General features: G+C 40.8%; 3 protein-coding genes and 1 long non-coding RNA gene across 5 annotated transcripts in view; 2 read left to right on the forward strand and 2 right to left on the reverse strand.

Moving 5' to 3' along the window:
- The window catches only part of LOC139701810 (uncharacterized), a 32,751-nt gene extending 28,051 nt beyond the window's left edge, over nt 1-4,700 (reverse strand). The window contains exons 1-2 of one of the 2 annotated variants that reach the window (XM_071601734.1): nt 4,603-4,700; nt 3,010-3,178 (exon numbers count right to left, since the gene is read on the reverse strand). In XM_071601734.1, the coding sequence (XP_071457835.1) occupies nt 3,010-3,036 (27 nt within the window). In that variant the 5' untranslated portion in view covers nt 3,037-3,178; nt 4,603-4,700. Of the gene's footprint in view, nt 1-3,009; nt 3,179-4,602 lie in introns of those variants that run through there. The other variant, XM_071601733.1, reaches the window with a different exon arrangement.
- Nucleotides 1-7,289, forward strand: LOC139701809 (uncharacterized protein C2orf78-like). Its single transcript, XM_071601732.1, is given in 4 exon segments — nt 1-97; nt 3,820-3,973; nt 3,975-4,567; nt 5,371-7,289. Coding segments are annotated over 4 exon segments (2,763 nt in total).
- Nucleotides 5,394-22,599, reverse strand: LOC139701812 (uncharacterized). The gene is made up of 5 exons (XR_011704390.1): nt 22,493-22,599; nt 21,728-21,840; nt 15,405-15,524; nt 11,832-11,959; nt 5,394-5,464 (listed from the first exon to the last, which is right to left on the reverse strand). It is a non-coding gene; the product is annotated as an uncharacterized lncRNA (long non-coding RNA).
- LOC114082274 (uncharacterized protein C2orf78-like) lies at nt 17,483-24,431 on the forward strand. The gene is made up of 3 exons (XM_071601730.1): nt 17,483-17,573; nt 20,927-21,688; nt 22,516-24,431. Exons 1-3 carry the CDS (start codon nt 17,483-17,485, stop codon nt 24,429-24,431), a joined length of 2,769 nt encoding a protein of 922 aa, XP_071457831.1.
- The last annotated feature ends 1,075 nt before the right edge of the window (nt 24,432-25,506 follow it).

Genomic DNA, 25,506 nt, shown 5'->3' on the forward strand with positions numbered 1-25,506 from the left:
ATGCATTCTCTAGCCTCAGCCACCCACACATCCTCTGGGGTGGTCTCCTCATCCTTTGTATCTGCAATTGATGTGACCTCTTCTCTGACCATGTCAGGTAAGGAAAAAAAACTTTTTAAAGTTTTTCGTTAGACTTTTCCCTGCCTAAATTTACTAATGGTGTGAAAAGAGCTTAGAATAATAGGGAAAGGATGGAACTAGAAATCTGGACACCTAATTTCACTTTTGACTTTGACATGTACTAGGTATGGGACTGGACCATCTTTAACTCTCTCACAAAATCTGTTTCCTGATCTGCTACAGGAAGCTAACAGACTGCCCATGCTCTGGTCCCTTTGTTTTCTAATATTGACCCTTGAGGGACATGTTTATAGAGAATGAAATAAGCTTTTATGGTTGTGTTTGTTTCAACTGAAAGAGACAAATCCTAGGCAGGGTGGAAACCAAGAGGTTTTCTGGAACAGTTTCCCTCTACCAAGATTTCCACTTCAGTATTTCAAATTTAGTGCTGTTCAAAAAAGGGGCATTCACATATTTGGGAGTTTTCTGTTTAAACTAGGTGAAAAGAGAAAGAGGGAGAGGGGAGTAGGAGGACAGGGCTGTAAGGAGGCAGATGTTCTTGCGGAGCAAGTTTGAGGCTGTTTAAGCAGAAGGCAACAGGAACTCGGTAGAGGAAAAAAATATAAAAATAAGGGAGAAGAAAATGTCAGAATAAAAGAGATGAAAAGCATGATGTTCTCAAGAAAAAGGAGGTTGGTTGGGATGGATGTGGAAGAAAAGCAAAGATTTATTTAAACCAACAGACAGCATAGAGTGAATCTTCATAGAGGATGGTTTAGAGAATGTTTAGATTAATGGACTAGCAAGGAAACTAAGACTTGAATTAGGGTATCACTGGAGTAAGCAGTTTATCAGAAAAGTCTGTTACAGTTTTTCTATGACCTCTTTGAACACCGATGATGTTGACAGTTTGAACAAGAACATTTTAGAGGTATGTTTTAGAAATGATTCTTCATACAAACATGTCATGAAAGTGGTTATAGACAGGGCTGGGGCAACAGCAATCTCCATGTTCTACTTTACTCTGATTTTTGAACTACATGGATTTTGAAAAACTGATGTTCATTAACCTGCATCAGATGAACATATTCCTTTGTGTGACAGGTAGTTTTCCAAGAGTTTGCTCTCTAAAGTAGAATACCTTTCAAGAGTCATTAATGGTTTTTAAACCTAAAAATCAAAAGAGAGACTTACTAAAGGATAAAAATTCAAGCTCCACATCTCTAATTCCACATTTATCTAAAATAATTTTATGAAGTCTTTTTGGGTTTTATTTTTTTATATGTATTTTTTTTAGTTTCAGTTGGACACAATATCTTTATCTATATGTGGCATGAATCCAGTGCCTCACGTGTGCTAGGCGAGCTCTCTAACACTGAGCCCCAGCCCCTCTTTTTGGTTGTTCTATATGGGCTGGGGTGTAGGTCAGTGGCGGAGTGCATGCTTAGCATGTGTGAAGCCCTGGGTTCACTTCCCAGCACCAGTAACCATTAAAAAAAATTAGATTTAAATGTATTATGATATTCTAGTGGTGATGTTTTTTTTCAGACTTTAGAGACAACATATTCCTGTTATACATGATTATAAACTAGATTTTGAGGTCAAATGTAAATTTTATGTTCATTTTCAAGCATTTTTCCTGATTTTTGACTGAAATGTTTATCAGAAAATGTTTTTATATTAATTGAAAACTCTAATAGTAAAATTCATACCATTTATTTGTTGTGGGTAATATTTAGAGGAAGATGAACAAGCACAGTGATGAAATTACTTTACACTTCTTGTTTCATTCTATACTTTGGCCAAAATTTCCTTCCTTCCTTCCTTCCTTCCTTGCTTCCTTCCCTCCTTCCTTTCTTTCTTCTTTCCAGTGCTGGGGAATGAATGCAGGGATTAAAATGCAGGGTCGCATTCATGCTAGGCAGGCATGCTACGACAATCTATATCCCCAGCACATTTTGTTGAGGTCCTGAGACAGGATCTTGCTAAATTGCCCATGGTGGTTTTGAATTCCTGGGCTCCAACAACCCCATAGCCTCAGCCTCCTGAATGCTGGGACCACAGTCCCCCCCCCCCCCCAATTCATAGTGGGCTTTTGCTTTGGTTTTTGCTTTTTGCATGTGGTGGGAAAGAGATTGGTTTGGATTTTGCTTTTTTGCAGTACCAGGGAATGAACCTAGGGACACTTTACCACGAGCTCCATCCCCAGGTCCCCCCCCCCCTTTTTATGGACACAATATCTTTATTTATTCATTTTTATGTGGGGCTGAGGATTGAACCCAGTGCCTCACATGTATGAGACAAGTGCTCTACCAAGGAGCTGCAGCCCCAGCCCTTCTAAAATTTTATTTTGATACACTGTCTCACTAAATGGCCAAGGTCTTCCTCAATCATACAATCCTCCTGCCTCAGGCTCCTGAGTAGCTGAGATTACAGATGTGTGCCACTGCAGCTGGCTTCATAACACTGTTTTTGAAATAGGTAGCTACATACATTGTGGTCACTTTTACTTAATTTTCTTGCTTATGTTGGCTGATAGAGTTTCTCTGCCTATATGCACTGGATAGAAATTCATTTAAAATCACCTTCAATGGTGGGGGCAGTGTTTTGGTTAACAGTATTCAGGAAAATAGACTAGAAACATTCTCTTTCATAATATTTTGTGTATGATTACAGAACTTCATTTGTGAGAAAATATGCTACATTTCCAAATTTTCATCAGTTATCTATGCATTCTTTTTAGTTCTATGCTGTTTTTCATTTTTACTTTTCTGTCATTCCAGAACATACTATATAATCCTTCATATGAATCTTAAGTAATATTACATTTTGGTTCATGGATGAATTATCGCTGTTAGTATTATTGTAATCACCTTCCAGATTAGTAACCTGAAGATCACAGAGTTTAAATAACATTTTTCTTCAGAAAGCATTTCTTAAGAAACTTACTCTCAGGTAGTCATTTTGATGTAGCATCAAAAGCCAGGTTTAAGAGGGTAAAGAAAGACCCATTGGGCTGGTGATGCGGCTCAGTGGTAGCGTGCTCACCTAACATGCGTTAGGCACTGGGTTCCATTCTCAGCACCACATACAAATAAAACAAAGATATTGTGTCCACCTAAAACAAAAAAATAAATATTAAAAAAAGATCCATTGAATATACCATCTGAATGGTACAAGTAAACTCTAGAAAATGGCAGGAGAGCTGCACAAGCAAACAGTGGTGATACCAGAACTGTTTTCTATGAAGAGGGAAAAATAAAATTCTATTTCCCTGACTTGTGCTCTTTGTCTAGAGCACAGAGTCCAGGCAAGGGAGTAATTGTCTATGACCTGGTACTGATACTGAACAAATCAATCTTACTTCTCTGACCCTCTGTTTCCTCACTTAACAAACTGTTAATGTTAAGTGTTCTAGAAGTTCTAAAATGCTTCAGCTCTAGGGCATATTCATAAGTTAATACTATGGCCCACTCAAAGGAAAGAGAGGTCAGAGAGAAGGATGCTTTTAGGGAACAATGAGTGAAGCAGATCACTTGGGTCTACTGTGCCCAATTGGACAGAAAAGACAGTTGATCACAAGAGTACCAAACTGCTCCCCCACTTGCAGCCATTCTAAATGGTTTGATTTGGGGTAGCTCAATGATTTCTGGTATTGGAGGCTTCCTGACTGCCACAACCTTAGGATGATATCATCCTCCGATATTCTAAGAATCTCTCAGTCTCATGATATTTTCACCAACCTCTTTCTTCCTACAGAAAATTCCCAAAATTCTTCTTTACATGGAACTGCACATTCTCTGCAGCTCTCTCTTCCTGTGATGACCAATGCAGCTTCCCTCACAGGAAGTGTCTGCAACTTCCTCAGAACCTCTGCTCCAGCTGCCACTTCAGCATGGTTACTGCCCTCAACCTGGCACCTCCTTCCAGCCTCTCATGGGCAATGCCTCCCTTTATCAACATGCTAGCACAGCCATGGTGTCTGGGGTTACTGGCCAGAACCAGATGCCCATGGCACCTGCCTCCTATCCAAGTATTTTTGAGTGGTATATTCCAGGAAGGGCTGAAAAGAACTCATCTTCACTCGGGGACTTTAATCTGACTCTCACTGACCAGGACACAGCAGGTTCTTCCATATCTATGACATCTCAATATGACAAAACTTCTGAAGCCAATGTCATGGTCTGTGTGTATCCAACACTATATGCCAGGCTTGTTCAGATTCCAAATCAGGGACACAGCCTCTTACTTACCTACCAAGAAGGAAGCCAGCTCTACGACTACGACCAAAACACTCTGGGGACTCTGCTCTGTGGAGGACATGGCCCCTGTCTGCAATCCTATGTCTCTGTGCCATATGCAGGAAGTAGTGCCACTGCCCCTCAACCAGAAATGGTGACAGCGCTGAAGGAAGTTCAGCCCACAAATGTCCTACCATCAGTCTCTAACCCTGGGATCTACTGCTCAGTGTTCGCTCAACTTTTACAGAAGAAAATTTTCAAAGTGAGTACAATTAGCAAGAAGGGGAAGGATTAAGATTACCTTTCAAATGAGGGTCCAGATTTCAGCTAGTTGCTGTGGTCCACAGACCTGTAGTATTTAAGTCCCAAAACTTTATCCACCATTCTTGTTTAGCATTCCACATTGTCAGACTCTGTAAACAAGAATGCAGGACACCATAATGGCCATCCAGGATGCATTTAAGAGACCTCCAGGAACTGAAGGAGGCTATTTTCACAATTTTTGCAGATCAGTCCCCCTACACCACAACATTATACATTTATTTCCCATATTTTTACTTTGATCTCTTAGGAAGACACTGCATAATATACCGGGGAGTGACACTATAATTTTTCCTTAATTTGCTGCAGGACTTAAACTTTGTATGCAGTGATGTTGTCCAAAGCAGGGGTCTAAAAATCTGTTCTTTCACATATATTTCCTGAGCAAGAGCTTCACGCTCTCCTAGTTCAGGCTGTTAAGTGTTCTTACATTCTGGGGAGAGTAGAGAGAATTGAGAGGACCCTGTATAAGAATGAGAGAGTTCCTAAAACAGTTTTTGTGCATTTCCCAGAGAGTAGGCAAGTGCTCCACCACTGAGTCATGCTGCCATGATGATGTGTGACCCCAAAATTGTGTCAACAAGTGATCACCTGTAACTAACAGGGACCTCTGAAAGAGACAAGTCCGCAGTTCTTAAAAAGAGCTAATAGAAATGCCTTATCCACAGTCCACAGGTTCCCTAATTAGTGCATTGCTGGGCAGGGGGAGCATCCTACTTACCATCATCCTTGATTCCTTTCTTTGCAGTGTTGGAAACTTCCCTAGGGATGGAGGCTTCCTTGGGATTGTATTCTCCAAGTCAGATATTTTGTCTGCCACAGCCTCCAGAATTCCCGTACACCTGCAAAAACAGAAAAAGCCAAATAATTGAGAAAAACTCACAAACTGAACTTGGGGACATTTCCACAATAACTCCAGTCCAGAGTTCTACTGATTTCTTGGCATTGCCTCCAAATCAAAGCCAGGAACAAACAGAGATTAAGAATTTGTGTGAGATTAACACCATGCTCTCAGAACCACTGGATGCCTACCAGATTGCCATGGAGAACCAGGATCCTCCATTACTCCCATTAGACATCCCTGAAAACCACCAGCTTTTGGCCTCTATTGGTCCTCTGGACCAAGAGGAGAAGCCACATTCTGAAAATATCCATCTAGAAAGGAATAGCCTGAGTCTTGAGGACCAAGGCACACTTGAAAATGGGATTGAATCTAGTAGTGGTTTTGCAGACCTCACTGCACTGGTGGGAGATTTTCACCTTCCTGAGCTTTTCAGTTCCTTGAAAGACTTTGACCAACCTGAAAGACCCACAATAACAAAATCCAATGACACCAGAGCCATCATGGTGAAACAGGGACAGGAAATCACAAGTGGCATAAAGGGTCCTAGTGATCCAGTGAGGAACAATAAACATAAAGCCTCAGAGTGTCCTGATGGATCTCCTCAGGCCAAAATGCAGCCAAGGGACCTGGAGTGTGCATTAGGAGGAGAAGTTGCTCACAGGGATGCAGACAGTAGTAAGGCCCCTGTGCACACAGCCAAGCACTCTAACAGCAAACCTCAGAAAGCTGCATCCAGCAGGAATAGCAAGGCTAAGGGCCATGAGGAGGAAAAGACCAAGAGGACCAGAGAAAACAACTCCAGGAAAGCCGAGGAGAGGAAGCAGCCAGGCAATAAAGTCAAGGCAGAAGAGAAGCCAACTGTGCCTAAGATGAAGCGGAAGAGGAGCCAACCTGAGCTTCGCAAAGAGACCTTCGCCAAGAGACCTCGGAGCTGTCTCGACGTGCACATGCTGGAGTCGGTGCACGTTTTCCACGCACTGGGGAAGAAGAATGATAAGAAAACTGGGCTCTCTTCCTCCCAGGCCCTGGGAAATTCAGGCACTACCCAAGACCCCCATCCATGCCCAGCTATGAAACCATGGCTGGCGGTTAAGTGTCCTGAGAAATCACAAATCAAAGCCCAGAATCCAGATATCAGGGCTGAAGGAGAGGGTCCCTCTCCTTCCATTGATGAGCCTCCACCACCTGGGAAGGTTAAATTGGTACCTTTGCCTTTTCTGACCCTGGAGAAACCTCCACCTCGACCAGTAATCAATCGGAGGCCACAGTCTCTGGCTTCATGGAGACCCACTGGGGCTTACCCTGCCCAGCCTGGTCCCGCTAGCTCAGCTCAACCCATGGCAGTCAAACAATCCCAACCAGCTACTGCCAACCCATCTTGGATGCGTCCTGCCAAGCCAGCTCAGCCCGTTTTGACCCATGCCAGTCAGTCTGGTGTGACCGCTTCTACACAGCCTAGTGTTTCTCGGTCTGCTGCTTCTGGGCCTGCACCCTACAAAATATCATCTTGCACCTGTCTCCAGTGGCAACCCATTCCCATGGTTGGGACCAAACCCCAGTCACAACCACCCAAGCCTCAAAACCAATATCTACTCCAAGACTTTGCCTTACAATCAATTCCATGGAGGAAACCCAATGTTCCTGGGCAAGTAGTATCGACTCCCATCACCAAACAGCAGAGGCCAGAGCGGGAAGCCATGAAGAAGAAGGCTCAACAAGAGCGTGAAAATGCTGCCAAGTACACTGCTTTGGGGAGAGTGCAGTGTTTCATTGAGAGGGAAAGAGAGATGGAGATTTCTTGCAACCATGGCTACACAATGTAAAAGCTGCTGAGATGGGTGGTACCTCTTAGGGACCGAATAGTTTTCCACATGTATATAGATAGAGAGATACACAATTATTTATTCTCATAAACATTCAATGTTTTAAAAAATTAAATTAATAATGTAATGTAATAATATAAGTAATACATAATAAAGAGGCCTTCTGGTACCACTGAGAATTGATAGAAAATAAAGAGGCCTTTGGGTACTACATGGGTACCAAATAGTGTTGCACATATACACATAGATAGAGAGATACAAATTCATTCGTTTAGACACAGTTCAAAATGTAATAAAGTTAAGAAATGCTATAGGCTTGTTTAATAGGTAAGTAATAAAGAGGCTTGCTGGTACCATTTGAATACCAAATAGTTTTCCATACATATTGAGACAGAGGTACATAGATACAAAGGTATTCACTTATACATTTTTAAGACTTAATATAGTTGAATAAATAAATGTAATAGAATTGAGAGATAAGTAATAAAGAGGATTTCTGGCACCAATTGGGCACCCCATAATGTTCCACATATATGTAGATACAAATTTTTTTAAATATGTAGTTATGTAGGTACAAATTTATTTATTCCAATAAATATTCAAAATTGAATAAAGAATTGTAATAGAATTGGTTAACAGATAATAAAGAGGCCTTCTGTTATCACTTGGCTATCAAACATTTTTCCTCATTCCGGTATACTTTCAAAAAATAAAATTGAATAAAGAAATGTAATGGAATTGATTAATAGATAAGTAATAAAGAGGACTTTTGAGTTTGAATTGCCATTAACTCTGGTATTGCTTGGTAGAAGTGGGGATCACAGTCTGCTTGAGAAGAAAGGAACTAAAACTTGACTAGGATAACATGGGTAAAGGATAGGAATGGAGGGAAGAGGAAGGCATATGATCCAGCACTAGGAAAGCAAAAATGAGAGAGATGTATGAGCTTACTGGAAGAATCAGGAATAGGTAAAAGGGCAGAAGTAAAAAACAAAGTTTGAGGGAAGGTTTAAAAGCATAAAATGTGAAGCAACTTGAAGATGCCAGAAGATGGGTTCATGTTGATCAGAAAAAAATGCAAAAATCAAACCAAAAGTTCTCATGGAGAATGGCCTAGGTTTTATGACCTACCTGAGAGGCATTTTACAAAATAAGATTCAGGGCACATCTCCAGCATTTTGGGGTCATTTAAGATCCTAGCTGGGAAAGGTGAATAGAAAACATGGGGAATCTACCATGGGTGTCCCAGTTACCCTGAGGGCAGCTGATAACCTGAGACTTGGCCAAGTGAACTCAGCAGCATGAGACCCACCCAGAACATGGCCTGGAATAAATCACCATTGACTCAATACCCATGTACCAGGGCAGCAGAGATGCACTACTTCAATTAACATTCACACAAAAGGCCAGTATCACTCTGACACGTTACTAATGATCAAATTGTATGCAGAGAAACAAGGCCTCAATCTGAGGCCTTGGCCTCAAGTCCATGGGGTTGGCAAGTGCTCAGCAGGCAGCCGACCTGGCTTTCAGAGCACAGCTTCCAGAGGTTACCAGTAGAGAGATAATGCTTCAAAAGGGGGATAAATACTAAACTGATTGGCTATCAGGTCCTCCTCCATTAATTCCGGCACGTGCCACCTTCAGAGACACTGCCATCAACGGAAGCTCACGAAAAAAATTAGTTCTTGGCGTCCATCTCCAGCCAACGCGAGTAGAGTGCGCATGCGCAGGGAGCAGCCTGCCAACCGCTGCAGGACCCAGCAGTCCAAGGGTTGCCTGAGGTGCCCAGACTTTGCACGAGGTAAGAGTCCTAGGGCGCAGATGCCCCATGAGGGACCTGGAGGTAGGATAGGGAAGGAATGGAGTGGGGCAAGAAGATGATGGAGGCAGCAGACCATCACAATTGAAAGATTAGTACTTTATATTTTTAAATTATATCCTAATAAAATTCACATAAAATTCTTCATTAAAAACGTGCAGTTCAGGAGCATTAAAGACTTTCATGAGTTGTGTAACCATCGCCACTTTCTAATTCATAACATTTTCATAATCCCAAAATGTGCGTGTTAGTGGTCATTCCCACTCCCCCCACCCCTGGCCCCAGGCAACCATTAATCCCTCTGGTTTTGCCTTTTTCTGGACATTGCATATAAGAGGAATCATACAATATATGACCTTTTATATATGGCTTCTCCCACTTAGAAGACTATTTTCAAGGATCATCATCCATGCTGTAAAATGTGTCTTTCCTCCCCATTTAAGACTGCCTGATATGATATTGTGTGGATACACCATTTTTGTTTATCCACACATCCCCTGTGGACATTGAGTTGTTTTCACTAGTAATTTCATTCATTGAGAATTTCTGGCTGAAAGTTATGCTCAGCCTCTTGATCTTTAAAAGATAATGCCAATAATTTGCTCAAGATTAAGAACTACCATTAAACTGGGAATGTGGGATTTGAACTCTGGCATTCAACATTTGGAAGTAATATATTCACACAATAGAACACTTAAAAAGATGCAAAATAGTACTAAATGGAAATCTACCCATTCTCTCCAATTTTCCAGCCCCCATCTTCACCACTCTTCCCATGGGAGACTTTGCCTTTTCCCACTTATTGGATCCTTCCAGAGATAGTTTATTTAACCCCAAAATATATGTATCACAATTTGTTGAATAATCTGTCCTACTGATTTGAAATGTCACCTTTTTGGCATACTAAATTCCTATGTGTTTGCATTATTCTTTGTAGACCCATCCTAGCTTTCTTCATTGTATATTGACCATTGTCTCTGGAAAATTTTTTATCATCTTTCTAAAAAATTCTTCTTTCTTTTAGGTACTATTTTTATGTTCATTTGGATTAAAATTACAATCTCAGGTTCTGCCATAGTTAATGCAAAAACATCTATTTTTGGTAAGAAATTTGGGGCAGTTTAGCTAAAGGGATTTCTTCCCTCAAGCCTTTGAAATACTTTTCTACACTTATAGCTGGGCTACTAGCTATAACTATACAGTTAATTTCTGTTCTTCTTCTACAGGGTCTGTCAAGCAGGATGGAAATGATTAAAACATCAGGAAAATATGCTTCTAAAGTTAATCATGCTTGCATGCTCCAAAGGACCCGAACTCCTGAGATCATGGAAAGTGCACCTTGAGTTTGAAAGGGATACAATGGCCGTGATTGAGTGAAATAGGCTTCCCAATGATAGGACCTGCTAAAATTGTTTTCCCACCACTAGCAAATCAGTTAATCTTCACTGTTATTATAATTATCTTTCTTCTCGCTATTTTTAATTGTGTACAAAAATTTTCTTAATGAGGTGACCGACCTGGCTAAAGCCCCCTCCAGAACACAGTCCGAATTTCTGAAACCCCAAAAGGAGGACTGTGCCTGAACCCCACGTCTACTCCCACATATACTCCTCTTAAGCCCAAACCACCAGAGAACCCATGTTCTTTTGCAGAACTCTGAAAGCAGGGGTCTTCCTACTTCACACCTTCTCAGCAAGAAGCAGCCAGATCTGAAATCATTGCCCTATTCATTATGCCTACCCAGAGTCTGGAATGAAGGATATGCAAATGACAACCCCCCAAAACAGTGTGGCCTAGGAAGAGGGAAGGAGGGAAAAGGCAGAACATTGATAACATTGATCCTTTCCCAATACTTCCTTTCCCAGTGACATAAAAATCTCTGGGAAGGAAGCAAACATCACTAGGTGACAAGACATCCCTGGAAAAGGGCAAGCATTGGACCTGTCCCAATATATCCATTCTCAGTGATAGGACAATGCACCCTCCATTCTTGCCCTATGAAAACACTGCCAGTAAAAACAAGTTTCTAGTTTTTGCAACCTTTTTCCTGAATGCCCACGTGCTGCTAAAGTCTTCAATGGGTAAGTTACCTCCCAGTTTGTAACCTATATAAACCCAGACCAGTAGACATTTCTAACCAAAAAGTCTGCAGATCTGCTGCCTGACTCCACAGCTGAATAAAAAGTTTTGCTGAATTCTTGAGGTCTGCACCTGTCTCCACCATTTTGTTCTTATATCCTAAACGTATAGTAGCTGTGGATACCCTTGATTTCTCAGAGAACTTATGGAATGATCTGGCTTGCAGATACTCACTGTATGTACTTAGTCTCCTATTACATGCCAGTATTATAGAAGTAAGCTATCTGAGGTATGCAACTGAACTAGAAAGAAAAAAAATACCCTGAAAAAGTTGACATAGTTCAAGCCATATCTTTATACTGCCAATCCCTCTTAGATAAGCATTATCCCACACACAACCAGCAAATATATATATATTATTTTTTTTTCCATAATTAGCAGTGTAAGAGATGGGAACAAATGGCCTCTATATGCAATATTTAGCTTTATTAATGAGCACTTTTTTCTATATATGCACTTGTCTTCCTGTGGGTTCTTGACATTGTGAATCACACTATATACTTACTCTCTCTAAAGAAGTCCACAAATTAAATAAAGGTCCATTGACAACTAACAGAACATTTTTTAAAAAAACAGCTTACCACATTTCCGGGTGGGGTGGCACATGCCTGTAATCCCAGCAGCTCGGGAGACTGAGGCAGAAAGATGGCAAGTTCAAAGCAAACTTCAGTAATGGCAAGGTGCTAAGCAACTCAGTGAGACCCTGGGTCTAAATAAAACATAAAATAGGGCTGGGGATGTGGTTCAGTGGTAGAGTTCAATCCCTGGTAAACCCGCCACCACCAAAAAAAAAAAAAAAAAGTTTACCACCAAGGAAAATCATTAAATCCCAACTCAGTGCTCATATATATATTATTACCAACTCAGTCCTGACTTACTTTATCACATTACAAGAGAAATTGGTAAAACAAGCACTCTCTAGGGGGATCAATTCAGGACACAGTATGGAAAATAGGTCTGACTGAGGAGACTTTGGGGATCTGGAAGGGTAATTCTCTTTTTTTTTTAATTTTTAATTTTTATTGTTGGTTGTTCAAAACATTACATAGTTCTTGATATATCATATTTCACACTTTGATTCAAGTGGGTTATGAACTCCCATTTTTACCCCGTATACAGATTGCAGAATCACATCAGTTAAACATCCATTGATTTACATATTGCCATACTAGTGTCTGTTGTATTCTGCTGCCTTTCCTATCCTCTACTATCCCCCCTCCCCTCCCCTCCCCTCTTCTCTCTCTACCCCCTCTACTGTCATTCATTTCTCCCCCTTGTATTATTTTTCCCTTTCCCCTCACTTCCTCTTGTATGTAATTTTGTATAACCCTGAGGGTCTCCTTCCATTTCCATGCAATTTCCCCTCTCTCTCCCTTTCCCTCCCACCTCTCATCCCTGTTTAATGTTAATCTTCTTCTTATGCTCTTCGTCCCTACTCTGTTCTTAGTTACTCTCCTTATATCAAAGAAGACATTTGGCATTTGTTTTTTAGGGATTGGCTAGCTTCACTTAGCATAATCTGCTCTAATGCCATCCATTTCCCTGCAAATTCTATGATTTTGTAATTTTTTAATGCAGAGTAATACTCCATTGTGTATAAATGCCACATTTTTTTTTATCCATTCGTCTATTGAAGGGCATCTAGGTTGGTTCCACAGTCTTGCAATTGTGAATTGTGCTGCTATGAACATCGATGTAGCAGTGTCCCTGTAGCATGCTCTTTTTAGGTCTTTAGGGAATAGACCGAGAAGGGGAATAGCTGGGTCAAATGGTGGTTCCATTCTGGAAGGGTAATTCTCAATATAATAAGTTGAAAAATGTTATCTATTATAACATTTCCTTTCATAAGGAATTGTACCTTCACAGTATGTGTATTAAATCCCTATGTTTTAGGGTCCAGACCCATTCAAATACCCATTCAAATTTTGTGATGCCTCACAAAAATCTATATTATGTTAAATGTGTAAAGTGTATGCTACAACAACATTTGAACTCTATGGCAAAGTTCAGCACAAACTATAATGACTCTCAAAAGGCTCCTTGTAAAATTAAAAGTACCATGGCAGGAGGCCCCTTAAGTAACATCCACGTAGGAACTACTGAGGCACCTGAAACACCATGCTAAATGGCTCATCTGGTGGCTGAGAGCTGGGACTGTTGTTTTGACTGCAGCGGAGACATTGCATCAGCAGGTCCAAACACCCATTACCTTCAACAATTCCATAAGAATGTTACCGAGACCTGGCAAACTCAAGAACATATGGATCCGGATCATTCAAACAAAATTCAACAACTAAAAGATTCTATTATTTGACTAGGAGAATAAGTACAAGATTTACAATGGGCTCAGAAACTTCAGGGTCATTGTAATATCACCCAATTTTGTGTCACTAGAGATCCATATGATGACACTGAGACACAATGGCAAAATGTATGTAATCACCTAATGGACTTGACCTTTTTCATATCAATACTTGTTTGAATTAAAATTACAATCTCAGGTTCTGCCATAGAAAATACAAAAACATCTACTTTTGATAAGAAATTTAGGGCAGTTTAGCTACAGGGATTTCTTCCCTCAACTCTTTGAAATACTTTTCTACACATATACCTGGGTTACTAGCTATAACTATACAGTTAATTTATATTCTAGTTCTGCACAGTCTTTCAAGCCGGTTGGAAATGATTAAACCATCAGGAAAATATGGTTCCAACATTAATCATGCTCGCAATGCTCCAAAGGACCCAAACTCCTGAGATCATGGAAAGTGCACCCTATTTTTGAAAGGGATACAATGGCCTTGATTAAGGGAAATAGGCTCCCCAATGATAGGACCTGCTAAAATTGTTTTCCTAGAACTAACAAATCTGTTAATCTTCACCTTTATTATAATAACCTTTCTTCTCCCTATTCTTAATTGTGTACAAAAAACATTTTCTTAGTGAGGTGACCTGTCTGGCTCAAGCCCTCTCCAGAATACAGTGCAACTTTCTGAAACCACAAAAGGAGGACTGTGCCTGAGCCCCAAGTCTACTCCCACATATACTCTTCTTAAGCCCAAACCACCAGAGAACCCATGTTCTTTTCCAGAACTCTGAGAGCAGGGGTCCTCCTACTTGACCCTTTCTCAGCAAGAAGCAACCAGATCTGAAATCATTGCCAATATTCATTATGACTTTTCAGTGTCTAGAATGAAAGATATGCAAATGACAACCCCAAAACAGTGTGGCCTAGGAAGAGGGAGGGAGGGAAAATCAGAACATTGATAACATTGATCCTTTCCCAATACTTCCTTTCCCAGTGACATAAAAATCCCTGGGAAGGAAGCAAACATCACTAGGTGACAAGACATCCCTGGAAAAGGGCAAGCATTGGACCTGTCCCAATATATCCATTCTCAGTGATAGGACAATGCACCCTCCATTCTTGCCCTATGAAAACACTGCCAATAAAAACAAATTTCTAGGTTTTGCAACCTTTTTCCTGAATGCTCACCTCCTGTTAAAGTTTTCAATGGGTAAGTTACCTCCCAGTGTGTAACCTATATAAACCCAGACCAGCAGCCATTTCTAACCAGAAAATCTGCCCATCTGATGCCTGACTCCACAGCTGAATAAAGGCTTTGCTGAATTCATGAGGTCTGCACAAATCTCCATCATCTCCATCTCCTTAACCTATAGTAGCTGTGGATACCATTGATTTCAAAGAGAACATAAGGAATGATATGGCTTACAGATACTCACTGTATGTTCTTAGTCTCATTTTACATGCTAGTATTATAGAAGTAAGCTATCTGAGGTATGCAGCTGAGATAAAAAGAAAAAAAATATACCCTGAAAAAGTTGACATACTCCAAGCCATATCTTTATACCACCAAACATTTCACAATCCCTCTTAGCTAAGAATTATCCCACACACAACCAGCAAAAAAAATTATATTCCACAATTAGCAGTGTAAGAGATGGGAAAAATAGGCCTGTAAATGCAATATTTATCTTTATTTATGAGCAATTTTTTCTATATATGCGCTTCTCTTCTTGTGGGTTCTTGACATCGTGAATCACACTATCTACTCACTGTCTCTAAAGAAGTCCAAAAATTAAATAAAGGTCCATTGACAACTAACAGAATATATTTCTTAAAAACAACTTACCACATTTCTTGGTAGGGTGACACACGCCTATAATCCCAGCAGCTTGGGAGACTGAGGCAGGAAGATCGCAAGTTCAAAGCATACATCAGCAATGGCAAGGTGCTAAGCAACTCAGTGTCTCTAATAAAACATAAAATAGGGCTGGTGATGTGGCTCAGTGGTAGAGTTCATTCCCTGGTAAACCCCCACCACCACAAAAAAAAAAAAAAAAAACAAAGCTTACCACCAAGGAAAATGATTAAATCCCATAGTTGTACTCCCCCAAACCAGCTCAGTACTCATATATATATTATTACCAATTCAGTCCTGACTGACTTTATGGCATTACAAGAGAAAGTGGTGAAACTAATACTCTCCAGGGGATCAAAAGCAAAACCAATTTAGATGAACTTGGGCTGAACAGACACACCTCTTCCTTGGGTGCACAGCATAACCACAATGCTTTTTCCACAAGCCTCTCTTTGCATGTCTACACAAATCCATCAGGCCCTAAGCAACATAGTGAGACCCTGTCTCTAAAGAAAAATAAAAAGGGCTGGGGATGTGAGGTAATGGGAAAGTGTCCCTGGTTTAAATTCCAAGGACCCATCCCCACAGCAAAAAAAAAAAAAAAAAAAAAAAATTAATTGCCTCTTTTATTAACACAAAATGGGACCTCAATGAGTTAACTTGTTTCTAACAAAAAGTTAAAATTTAAAAGTCCATGTTAACCTCTCTTTTCTTTATGTTATCCATACTTTTTTATGTTCTCTTAATGTTTTAACTTTTCTCCTGGCCTTCCACCCAAACACGCAAGGCAAAGAATGCAAGAAGTCCAAGATTCTATAGTGGCTGTTTGCAAGGGGGAGGAAGTCACAGTAACTGCCACACTGGATTCACTTACATAAGAAGAGAGAAAGGATCCTCAGTGCCTCTCACATATGAAAGAGGCTCATGGCAGAAAGTCTACATGACCAAGGAGCTGTCCTCAGGAAATTATAAGTTAAAGGAGTACAACAAAAATCCAGAGAGGGAAATTCTACAGTCAACTAAGTCTTCCACCTCTCTAGAGTTGCTGCTATTGTTCAGAGTTCATTTTTCAAAGAATCAACTCACAGAAAAAAAGACCCCTGCTTCTGGAAGTCAAAATAAAGTAATATCAATATGTACACGAATGCAGACTCAAGGCTTGTCCATGAAAAACTGTCTACAATGAAGAGGGGTGGGGGAAGGAGAGCAGAAGAGAGTTACCAGTCTAACCTGGCCCAGCCCAGGCCAAAGAAAGTAGGGATCAGGAGAAACTAAAGAGAATCTTGGGCCACATCATTCCCCAGAGAATGCACTCAAGGAACTTCCCCCTAGGGCTGGGATTGTGGCTCAGTGGTAGAACGTTAGCCTAGCACGCGTGAGGCACTGGGCTTGACCCATGAATAAAATAAAAGTGTTGGGTCCATCTACAACTAGGAAAAAAAAAACTTTTTAACCCCTTTCTGAATCCTTGAATACTGCAGTAACTTCACTAATCAAATCAACTTCTGTGGTTCCAGAACCACTATACTTGCTCAACCTAGATGTCTCTTTCTTCCATCTCCAGGGATGTTAACTGCAAATGTTAATAGAGTAATGTATCACTATTACCTCTTATACTGTGAAACATAATTTATAACATATTCATAATATTTTAATGAACATTTAAGAGGAACACGGAGATGATATCCCTAACACAAGAGCCTGAAGGAAGGGAGCCATGGGGTGAGCCCATTATGTCCCTCTTGCAGGGCTTCACCTACCAGAACTGAGCCATTTAGTTTCTATTATATCTCTCCTGTCACTTTCTCCACCCAATCAACTCTCTTGTCATTTTCCCCACCCAATCGCACCTTCTCCTTGGGAGTCTGACCACTCTATTGGCTACTTCATACCTTTAAACGGCCAGTTTTGTGACATCATTCTCCCACCAAACCTACTGCCACCTGCTAGAATCTTAGGCTTGCCATGTAGTTGTAAACAAATTTGGATCATCGCAAGTGACCAGTGACCAGTAACCAGTCATTAGAGTGGCCAGTAAACAGTGACCAGTGAACTCCATATTGGGAAACATGCATTCTCTAGCCTCAGCCACCCACACATCCTCTGGGGTGATCTCCTCATCCTTTGTATTTGATGTGACCTCTTCTCTGACCATGTCAGGTGAGTAAAGAAACTTTTAAAGTTTTTCATTAGACTTTTACCTGCCTCAATTTACTAATGGAGTCAAAAGAGCTTAGAATAATAGGGGAAAGGATAGAACTAGAAATCTGGACACCTAATTTCATTTGGAATTTGACATGTACTAGGTATAGAACTGGACTATCTTACTCTCTCACAAAATCTGTTTCCTGATTTGCTACATGAGGATAACAGATTGCCCATGTTCTGGTCCCTTACTTTTCTTGCATCTTGAGGGGCATGTTTATAGAGAATGAAATCAGATTTCATGGTTGTGTTGTTTCAACTGAAAGAGACAAATCCTAGGCAGGGTGGAAACCAAGAGGTTTCCTCTGTAACAGTTTCCCTTCACCAAGATTTCTACTTCAGTATTTCAAATTTAGTGCTGTTCATAAAAGGGACATTCACATATTTGGGAGTTTTCTGTTTAAACTAGGTGAAAAGAGAAATAGGGAGAGAGGAACAGGAGGACAGGGCTGTAAGGAGGCAGATGTTCTTGGGAAAGCAAGTTTGTGACTGTTTAAGCACAAGGCAACAGGAACTCGGTGGAGGAAGAAAATATAAAAATAAAGGAGAAGAAAAGGTTTGAATAATAGAGATGAAGAGAATGATGTTCTCGAGAAAAAAGACGTGGGTTGGGATGGATGTGGAAGAAAAGCAAAGATTTTATTTAAACCAACAGACAGCATAGATTGAATCTTCCCAGAGGCTGGTTTAGAGAATGTTTAGATTAACAGACCAGCAAGGAAACTAAGACTTGAATTAGGGTATCACTGGGGTAAGCAGGTTATCAGAAAAGTCACACTTGGCTGTTACAGTTTTTCTATGATCTCTTTCAACACAGATGATGTTGACAGTTTGAACATGAACATGTTAGAAGTATGTTTTAGAAATTATTCTTCCTCCAAACATGCCAAGGAAAGTGGTTCTAGACAGAGCTGGGGAAATGGCATTTTCCATGTCCTACTTTGTTCTGATTTTTAAACTACAGGGATTTCTAAAAAATGTTTTGTCCAAACCTGCATCAGAAGGACACATTCCTTTGTGAGATATAAGCTGTCAAGATGAAGCTGTTTTCCATCTTTACAACGGTTTGTTTTTTTTTTTCTAAAACAGACAATATACAAATAGTCATTGATGATTTCTAAATCTAAGAACCGAAAGAAAGAACTATATAAGAATAAAAATTCAAGCTCACACCTCTAATTCCAAGTTTATTTAAATAATTATGTGAAGACTTTTTGTTTTGTCTACATTTCAAATAATTTTTCGGGGCTGGGGTGTAGGGTAGCTCAAACATTTTTGTATTAATTTTGTTTTAATATAAAAGGGAGAAGAAAATATCAGAATAAAAGACAAAAATTGTTTTAAATTTGTGATTTTATTATACTGTGATGGTTTTCTCAGACTTTAGGGACAAGATTTTTCTCTAAATGTGATAATAAACTAGGCTTCTATGATTTTGTTAAAGCATTTTTTCTGGTTTTTTTAATAACCAAAAGGATTATCAGAAAATGTGTTTATATTAATTGAAATATCTACCTAGTGGAATTAATGTCTTTTATTTGGTGTTGGTAATCCTTAGAGGAAGAGAAACAAGAACAGTAATGAAATTACTTTACACTTATTGTTTTTTTCTCTAGTATGTACAAAATTTCTTGTGTCCTTCCTTCTGTCCTCCTTCCCTTCTTCTTTCCCTCACTCCCTCCATTTCTCTCTCCTTCCCTCCCTGCCTTGCTCCTTATGCCTTCCTTCCTTCCTCTCATTCATTCTTTCTTTCTTCCTTTCTTCTCTTCTTTCCAGTTCTGAGGATTGAACTCAGGGTCTCATGCATGCTAGGCAAGCATGCTACACAAGCTATATCTCCAGGATATTTTATTTGTTTTCTCAGATAGGATCTTGCTGAATTGCCCAGAGTGGCTTTGAATTCCTGGTTTCCTGCAATCCCACTGCCTCAGGCTCCCACGTGCTGGGACCAGAGGCCCACCACACCATGCCCAGATTCATCATGGGTTTTGGCTTTAGTTTTCGCTTCTCCACGTGGCTACCCATCTGTTCACTTTACTTAAATTTGTGTTCACTTTACTTAAAATTACACACATTTTTAGTATAGTTTCTCTGTCTATATGTACTGCTTGAGAATGCATTCAAACTCACCTTCAATTATGAGCTTTGTTTTGATTAACAGTATTCACTAAAATCAAAGAGAAACATTCATAATATTGTATGCATGATAACAGAACTCATTTCTTAGCAAATTTGATATACACTCACTTTTGCTACATATACATATGTTCATTACTATCTAGTCATTCCTTTTAGTTCTGAGCTGGTTTTGACTTTTGCTTCTATCTTTCCAGAACATACTGTAACTCCCTCCAAATGAAACTTTTTGCAATATCTATTTATTAGTTGTAGTTCAACACAATACCTTTATTTTATTTATTTTTACATGGTGCTGAGGATTGAACCCAGGGCCTCGCATGTGCTAAGCAAGCGCCCTAACGCTGAGCCATAATCTCAGCCCCCACATGAATCTTATGTAATATGACACTTTTATTCATGGATGAATTATCACTGTTGGTATTGTTATAACCACACCAAAGATGAGTAACCTGAAGCTCAGAAAGTTTTAATTTCTTTCAAGAAGCATTTCTTGAGAAACTGAATTTCAGGTAGTCATTTTCATGTAGGATCAGCAGTTAGGCTGAAAGAGGGCAAAGAATGACGCTTAAATTATCATTTGGATGGTAAAACTGAACTCCAGGAAATATCATGTGACCTGGACAAACAAAAGGAGATACTAAAGATCACTGTGGTGATATCAGTACGATTTTCTATGAACAGGGAAAAACAAATTTCTGTTTCTCCAGATTTCTGGTCTTTGGAACAAGAGTCCTGGCCAGGGAGTAAGTTTCCATAATCTGTTGCTGATTTTGAACAAGTCGATCTCACTTCACTAACCCTTGGAGGACTCATTTGGTAACTGGTAATGTTGGGGTTTTCTCTGAGTTTGAAAATGCTTCAGTTCTAGGGCAAATTCAGGAGTCAATACTAGTGCAGGCTCAAAGGAAAGGTAGGACAGGTAGAAGGATGCTTTTAGGGAACAATGTGTGAAGCAGACCACTTGGGACTTCTGGGCCCAATTTGAGACAAAAGGCAGGTAATCAGAAGAGTACTTGCAGCCATCCTAAATGGAGTGATTTGGGGTCTCTCAATGATTATTGGAATGAGGGCCTTCCTGATTACTACAACATTAAGATGTCATTATTCCTCGAATATTGTAAGAATCTGTCTGTCTCATCAATATTTTCACCACCCTCTTCTTCCTACAGAAAATTTCCAAAATTCTTCTTTACATGGAAATGCTGATTCTCTGCAGCTCTCTCTTCCTGTGGTGACCAATGCAGCTTCCGGGACAGGAAGTGTCTGCAACTTCTCCAGAGCCTCTGCTCCAGCTGCCACTTCAGCATGGTTACTGCCCTCAACCTGTGGCACCTCCTTCCAGCCACTCATGGGCAGTGCCTACCTTTATCAACATGCTACCACAGCCATGGTGTCTGGGGTTACTGGCCAGAACCAGACTCCCATGGCACCTGCCCCCTATCCAAGTATTTCTGAGTGGTATATCCCAGGAAGTGCTGAAAAGAGCTCCTCTTCACTCGGGGACTTTAATCTGACTGTCACTGACCAGAATACAGCAGATTCTTCCCTATCTATGACATCCCAGTATGACAAAACTTCCGAAGCCAATGTCATGATCCCCGGGTATCCACTACTATCTGGTAGGCTCGTCCAGGTGACACTATCTCAGATTCCAAATCAAGGACGTTGCCTCTCACTACCCCACCAAGAAGGAAGCCAGGTCTACTACTATGATCAAAACTCTCTGGGGACTCTGCTCTCTGGAGAACATTGGCCCTGCCTGCAATCCTATGGCTCTGTGCCATATGCAGGAATTAGTGCCGCTGCCCCTCAACCAGAAATGGTGACAGTGCTGAAGGAAGTTCAGCCCACAAATGTCCTACCATCAGTCCCTACACCTGTGACCTACTACTCTGTGTCCACTCAAAGTATAGAAGGAACAAATTTTCAAGGTGAGTACAAACAGCAAAAAGGGGAAGGAATAAGATTACCATTCGAAAGGAGGGTCCAGTTTTCAGCTGGTAACTGTGAGTCCACACATCCCTAGAATTCAAGTGCTGAGATTTTAACCACAATCTTGTTCAGCAGTCCCCATTTTCAGACTCTGTAAGAGAAGCATGCAGCACAGCATAATGGCCACCCATGCGTTTAAGAGACCTCTAGGACCCAAGACCCCCGTCCATGCCCAGCTATGAAACCATGGCTGGCGGATAAGGGTCCTGCACTCAGTCCAGCTACATAACCACACTATAAATATATTTCCCTAATTTTACTTTGGTTTAGAAAAATACATCAACACATATCAGGGTGTGACAATTTAATTGTTCCTTAATTGACTGAAGGATTTAACCTCTGTATGTAGAGATGCTGTCCAAAGCAGGAGTCCAAAACCCCTGACCTTTCACACTGATTTCATGAGCAACAGCTCCACCCTCACCTAGTTCATGGTGTTAAGAGTTCTTACATTCTGGGGAGAGTGGAGAGAATTGAGAGGCCCCTATATGAGAATGAGAGACTTCATGAAACAGTTTTTCGGTGTTTCCCACAGAGGAGACAAGTGCTCTACCAGAAACCCATGCTGCCATGGTGATGGACCAGCCCAAAAGTAAGACTTCAAGGGATCACCTGTAACTAATACGCAACTCTTAACAGATACCTGTCAGTGGTCCTTAAAAAGAGCTAAGAGAAATGCTTTCTCCACCGTAGGTGGTTTCCCTGAATAGTGTGTTTCTGGGAAGGGGGAGCATCCTACTTACCATCGTCCTTGATTCCTTTGCAGGGATGGAAACTTCCCTAGGGATGGAGGCTTCCTTGGGATTGCAACCTCCAAGTCAGACATTTTGTCTGCCACAGCCTCCAGAATTCCCATACATCTGCAATAACAGAAAAAGCCAAATAATTGAGAAAAACTCACAAACTGAACTTGGGGACATTTCCACAATAACTCCAGTCCAGAGTTCTACTGATTTCTTGGCATTGCCTCCAAATCAAAGCCAGGAACAAACAGAGATTAAGAATTTGTGTGAGATTAACACCATGCTCTCAGAACCACTGGATGCCTACCAAATTGCCATGGAGAACCAGGATCCTCCACTACTCCCTTTAGACATCCCTGAAATCCACCAGCTTCTGGCCTCCATTGGTCCTCTGGACCAAGAGGAGAAGCCACATTCTGAAAATATCCATCTAGAAAGGAATAGCCTGAGTCTTGAGGACCAAGGCACACTTGAAAATGGGATTGAATTTAGCAGTGGTTTTGCAGACCTCACTGCACTGCTGGGGGATATTCAACTTCCTGAGCTTTTCAGTTCCTTAAAAGACTTTGACCAACCTGAAAGTCCCACAATAACAAAATCCAATGACACCAGAGCCATCACGGTGAATCAGGGTAAGGAAATCACAAGCGCCTTAAAGGGTCCTAGTGAGCCAATGAGGAAGAACAAACATAAAGCCTCAGAGTGTCCTGATGGAACTCCTCAGGCCAAAATGCAGCTAAGGGACCTAGAGTGTGCATTAGGAGGAGAAGTTGCTCACAGGGATGCAGACAGTAGTAGGGCCCCTGTGCACACAGCCAAGCACTCTATCAGCAAAGCTCAGGAAGCTGCATCCAGCAGGAACAGCAAGGCCAAGGGCCATGGGCAGGAAAACACCAAGAGGACCAGAGAAAACAACTCCAGGAAAGCCGAGGAGAAGAAGCAGCCAGGCAACAAAGTCAAGGCAGAAGAGAAGCCAACAGTGCCCAAACTGAAGAGGAAGAGGAACCAACCTGAGCTTTGCCAAGAGACCTTTAAAAAGCCGTGGAGCTGTCTCGACGTGCACATGCTGGAGTCGGTGCAGGTTTTCCACGCACTGGAGAAGAAGAATGATAAGAAAACTGGGCTCTCTTCCTCCCGGGCCCTGGGAAACTCAGGCAGTACCCAAGACCCCCGTCCATGCCCAGCTATGAAACCATGGCTGGCGGATAAGCGTGCTGAGAAATCACAAGTCAAAGCCCAGAACCCAGATATCAGCGCTAAAGGAGAAGGTCCCGCTCCATCCATTTATGAGCCTCCACCACCTGGGAAGGTTAAATTGGTACCTTTGCCTTTTCTGACCCTGGAGAAACCTCCACCTCGACCAGTAATCAATAGGAGGCCACAGTCTCTGGCTTCACGGACACCCACTGGGGCTTACCCTGCCCAGCCTGGTCCCGCTAGCTCAGCTCAACCCATGGCAGTCAATCAATCCCAACCAGCTACTGCCAACCCATCTTGGATGCGTCCTGCCAAGCCAGCTCAGCCCGTTTTGACTCATGCCATTCAGTCAGGTATGAGCGCTTCTACCCAGCCTAGTGTCCCTCGGTCTGCTGCTTCTGGGCCTGCACCCTACAAAATATCATCTTGCACTTCTCTCCATTGGCAACCAGTTCCCAATGTTGGGACCAAGCCCCAGTCACAACCGCTCAAGTCTCAAAACCAATATCTACTCCAAGACTTTGCCTTACAACCAATTCCATGGAGGAAACCCAATGTTCCTGGGCAAGTAGTATCAACTCCCATCACCAAACAGCAGAGGCCAGAGCGGGAAGCCATGAAGAAGAAGGCTCAACAAGAGCGTCAGAATGCTGCCAAGTACACTGCTTTGGGGAGAGTGCAGTGCTTCATTGAGAGGGAAAGAGAGATGGAGATTTCTCGCTACTATGGCTACATAATGTAAGAGCTGCTGAGATCAGTGGTGCCACTTAGGGACCAAATAGTTTTCCACATGTATATAGATAGAGTGATACACATTTATTTATTCTCAGATGCTTTCAAAGTTTAATAAAATTATATAAAGAAATGTAATATAATTCACTAATACATAATAAAGAGGCCTTCTGATACCACTGAGAATTGTTAGAAAATAAAGAGGCCTTTGGGTACCACATGGGTACCAAATAGTGTTCTCATATACACATAGATAGATAGTTGAAAATTTATTCATTAGGCACAGTTGAAAAGGTAATATAGTTCAATAAAGAAATGCTATATAGTATTGATTAGAGGGTAATAATAAAGAGGCTTTATGTTGCCATTTGAATACCAAATAGTTTTCCACATATATATACAGAGAGGTACATAGATACAAAGGGATTCACTTATAGATTTTTAAGACTTAATATAGTTGAATAAAGAAATGTAATAGAATTGTTTGAGAGATAAGTAATAAAGATGCTTTCTGGTACTGCTTGGGCATCACATAGTTTTCTACATGTGTAGATACAAATTTTATAAATATGTAGATACAAAGATACAAATGTATTCATTCTAATATGTTTTTAAAGTTTAGTCAAATTGAATGAAGAAATTCAATAGAATTGGTTAATAAAGAGGCCTTGTGTTACCACTTGGCTATCAAACATTTGTCCTCATAGACGTATGAATATGTACTCATTCCAATATACTTTTAAAACTTAATAAAATTGAATAAAGAAATGTAATAGAATTGATTAATAAATAATAAACAGGAATTTTGAGTTTGAATGGCTGTTAAGTGTGGTTTAGTTTGGTAGCCGTGGGGATCACAGCCTGCATGAGAAGAAAGGAAGTCAAAGTTGGCCAAGATAATAGAAGTAAAGGCTAGGAATGGGGGAAAGAGGAAGGCATATGATCCAGCACTAGGAAGGCAAAAAGAAGAGAGATGTATGGGCTTACTGGAAGAATCAGGAATTGGCAAAATGGCTGACCAATAACACAATGTTTGAAACTAGGGTTAAAATGATAAAATGTCAATCAAGTTGAAAATGATAGGA

This window comes from Marmota flaviventris, chromosome 14 (assembly GCF_047511675.1).
Source record: "Marmota flaviventris isolate mMarFla1 chromosome 14, mMarFla1.hap1, whole genome shotgun sequence".
NCBI lineage: Eukaryota > Metazoa > Chordata > Mammalia > Rodentia > Sciuridae > Marmota > Marmota flaviventris.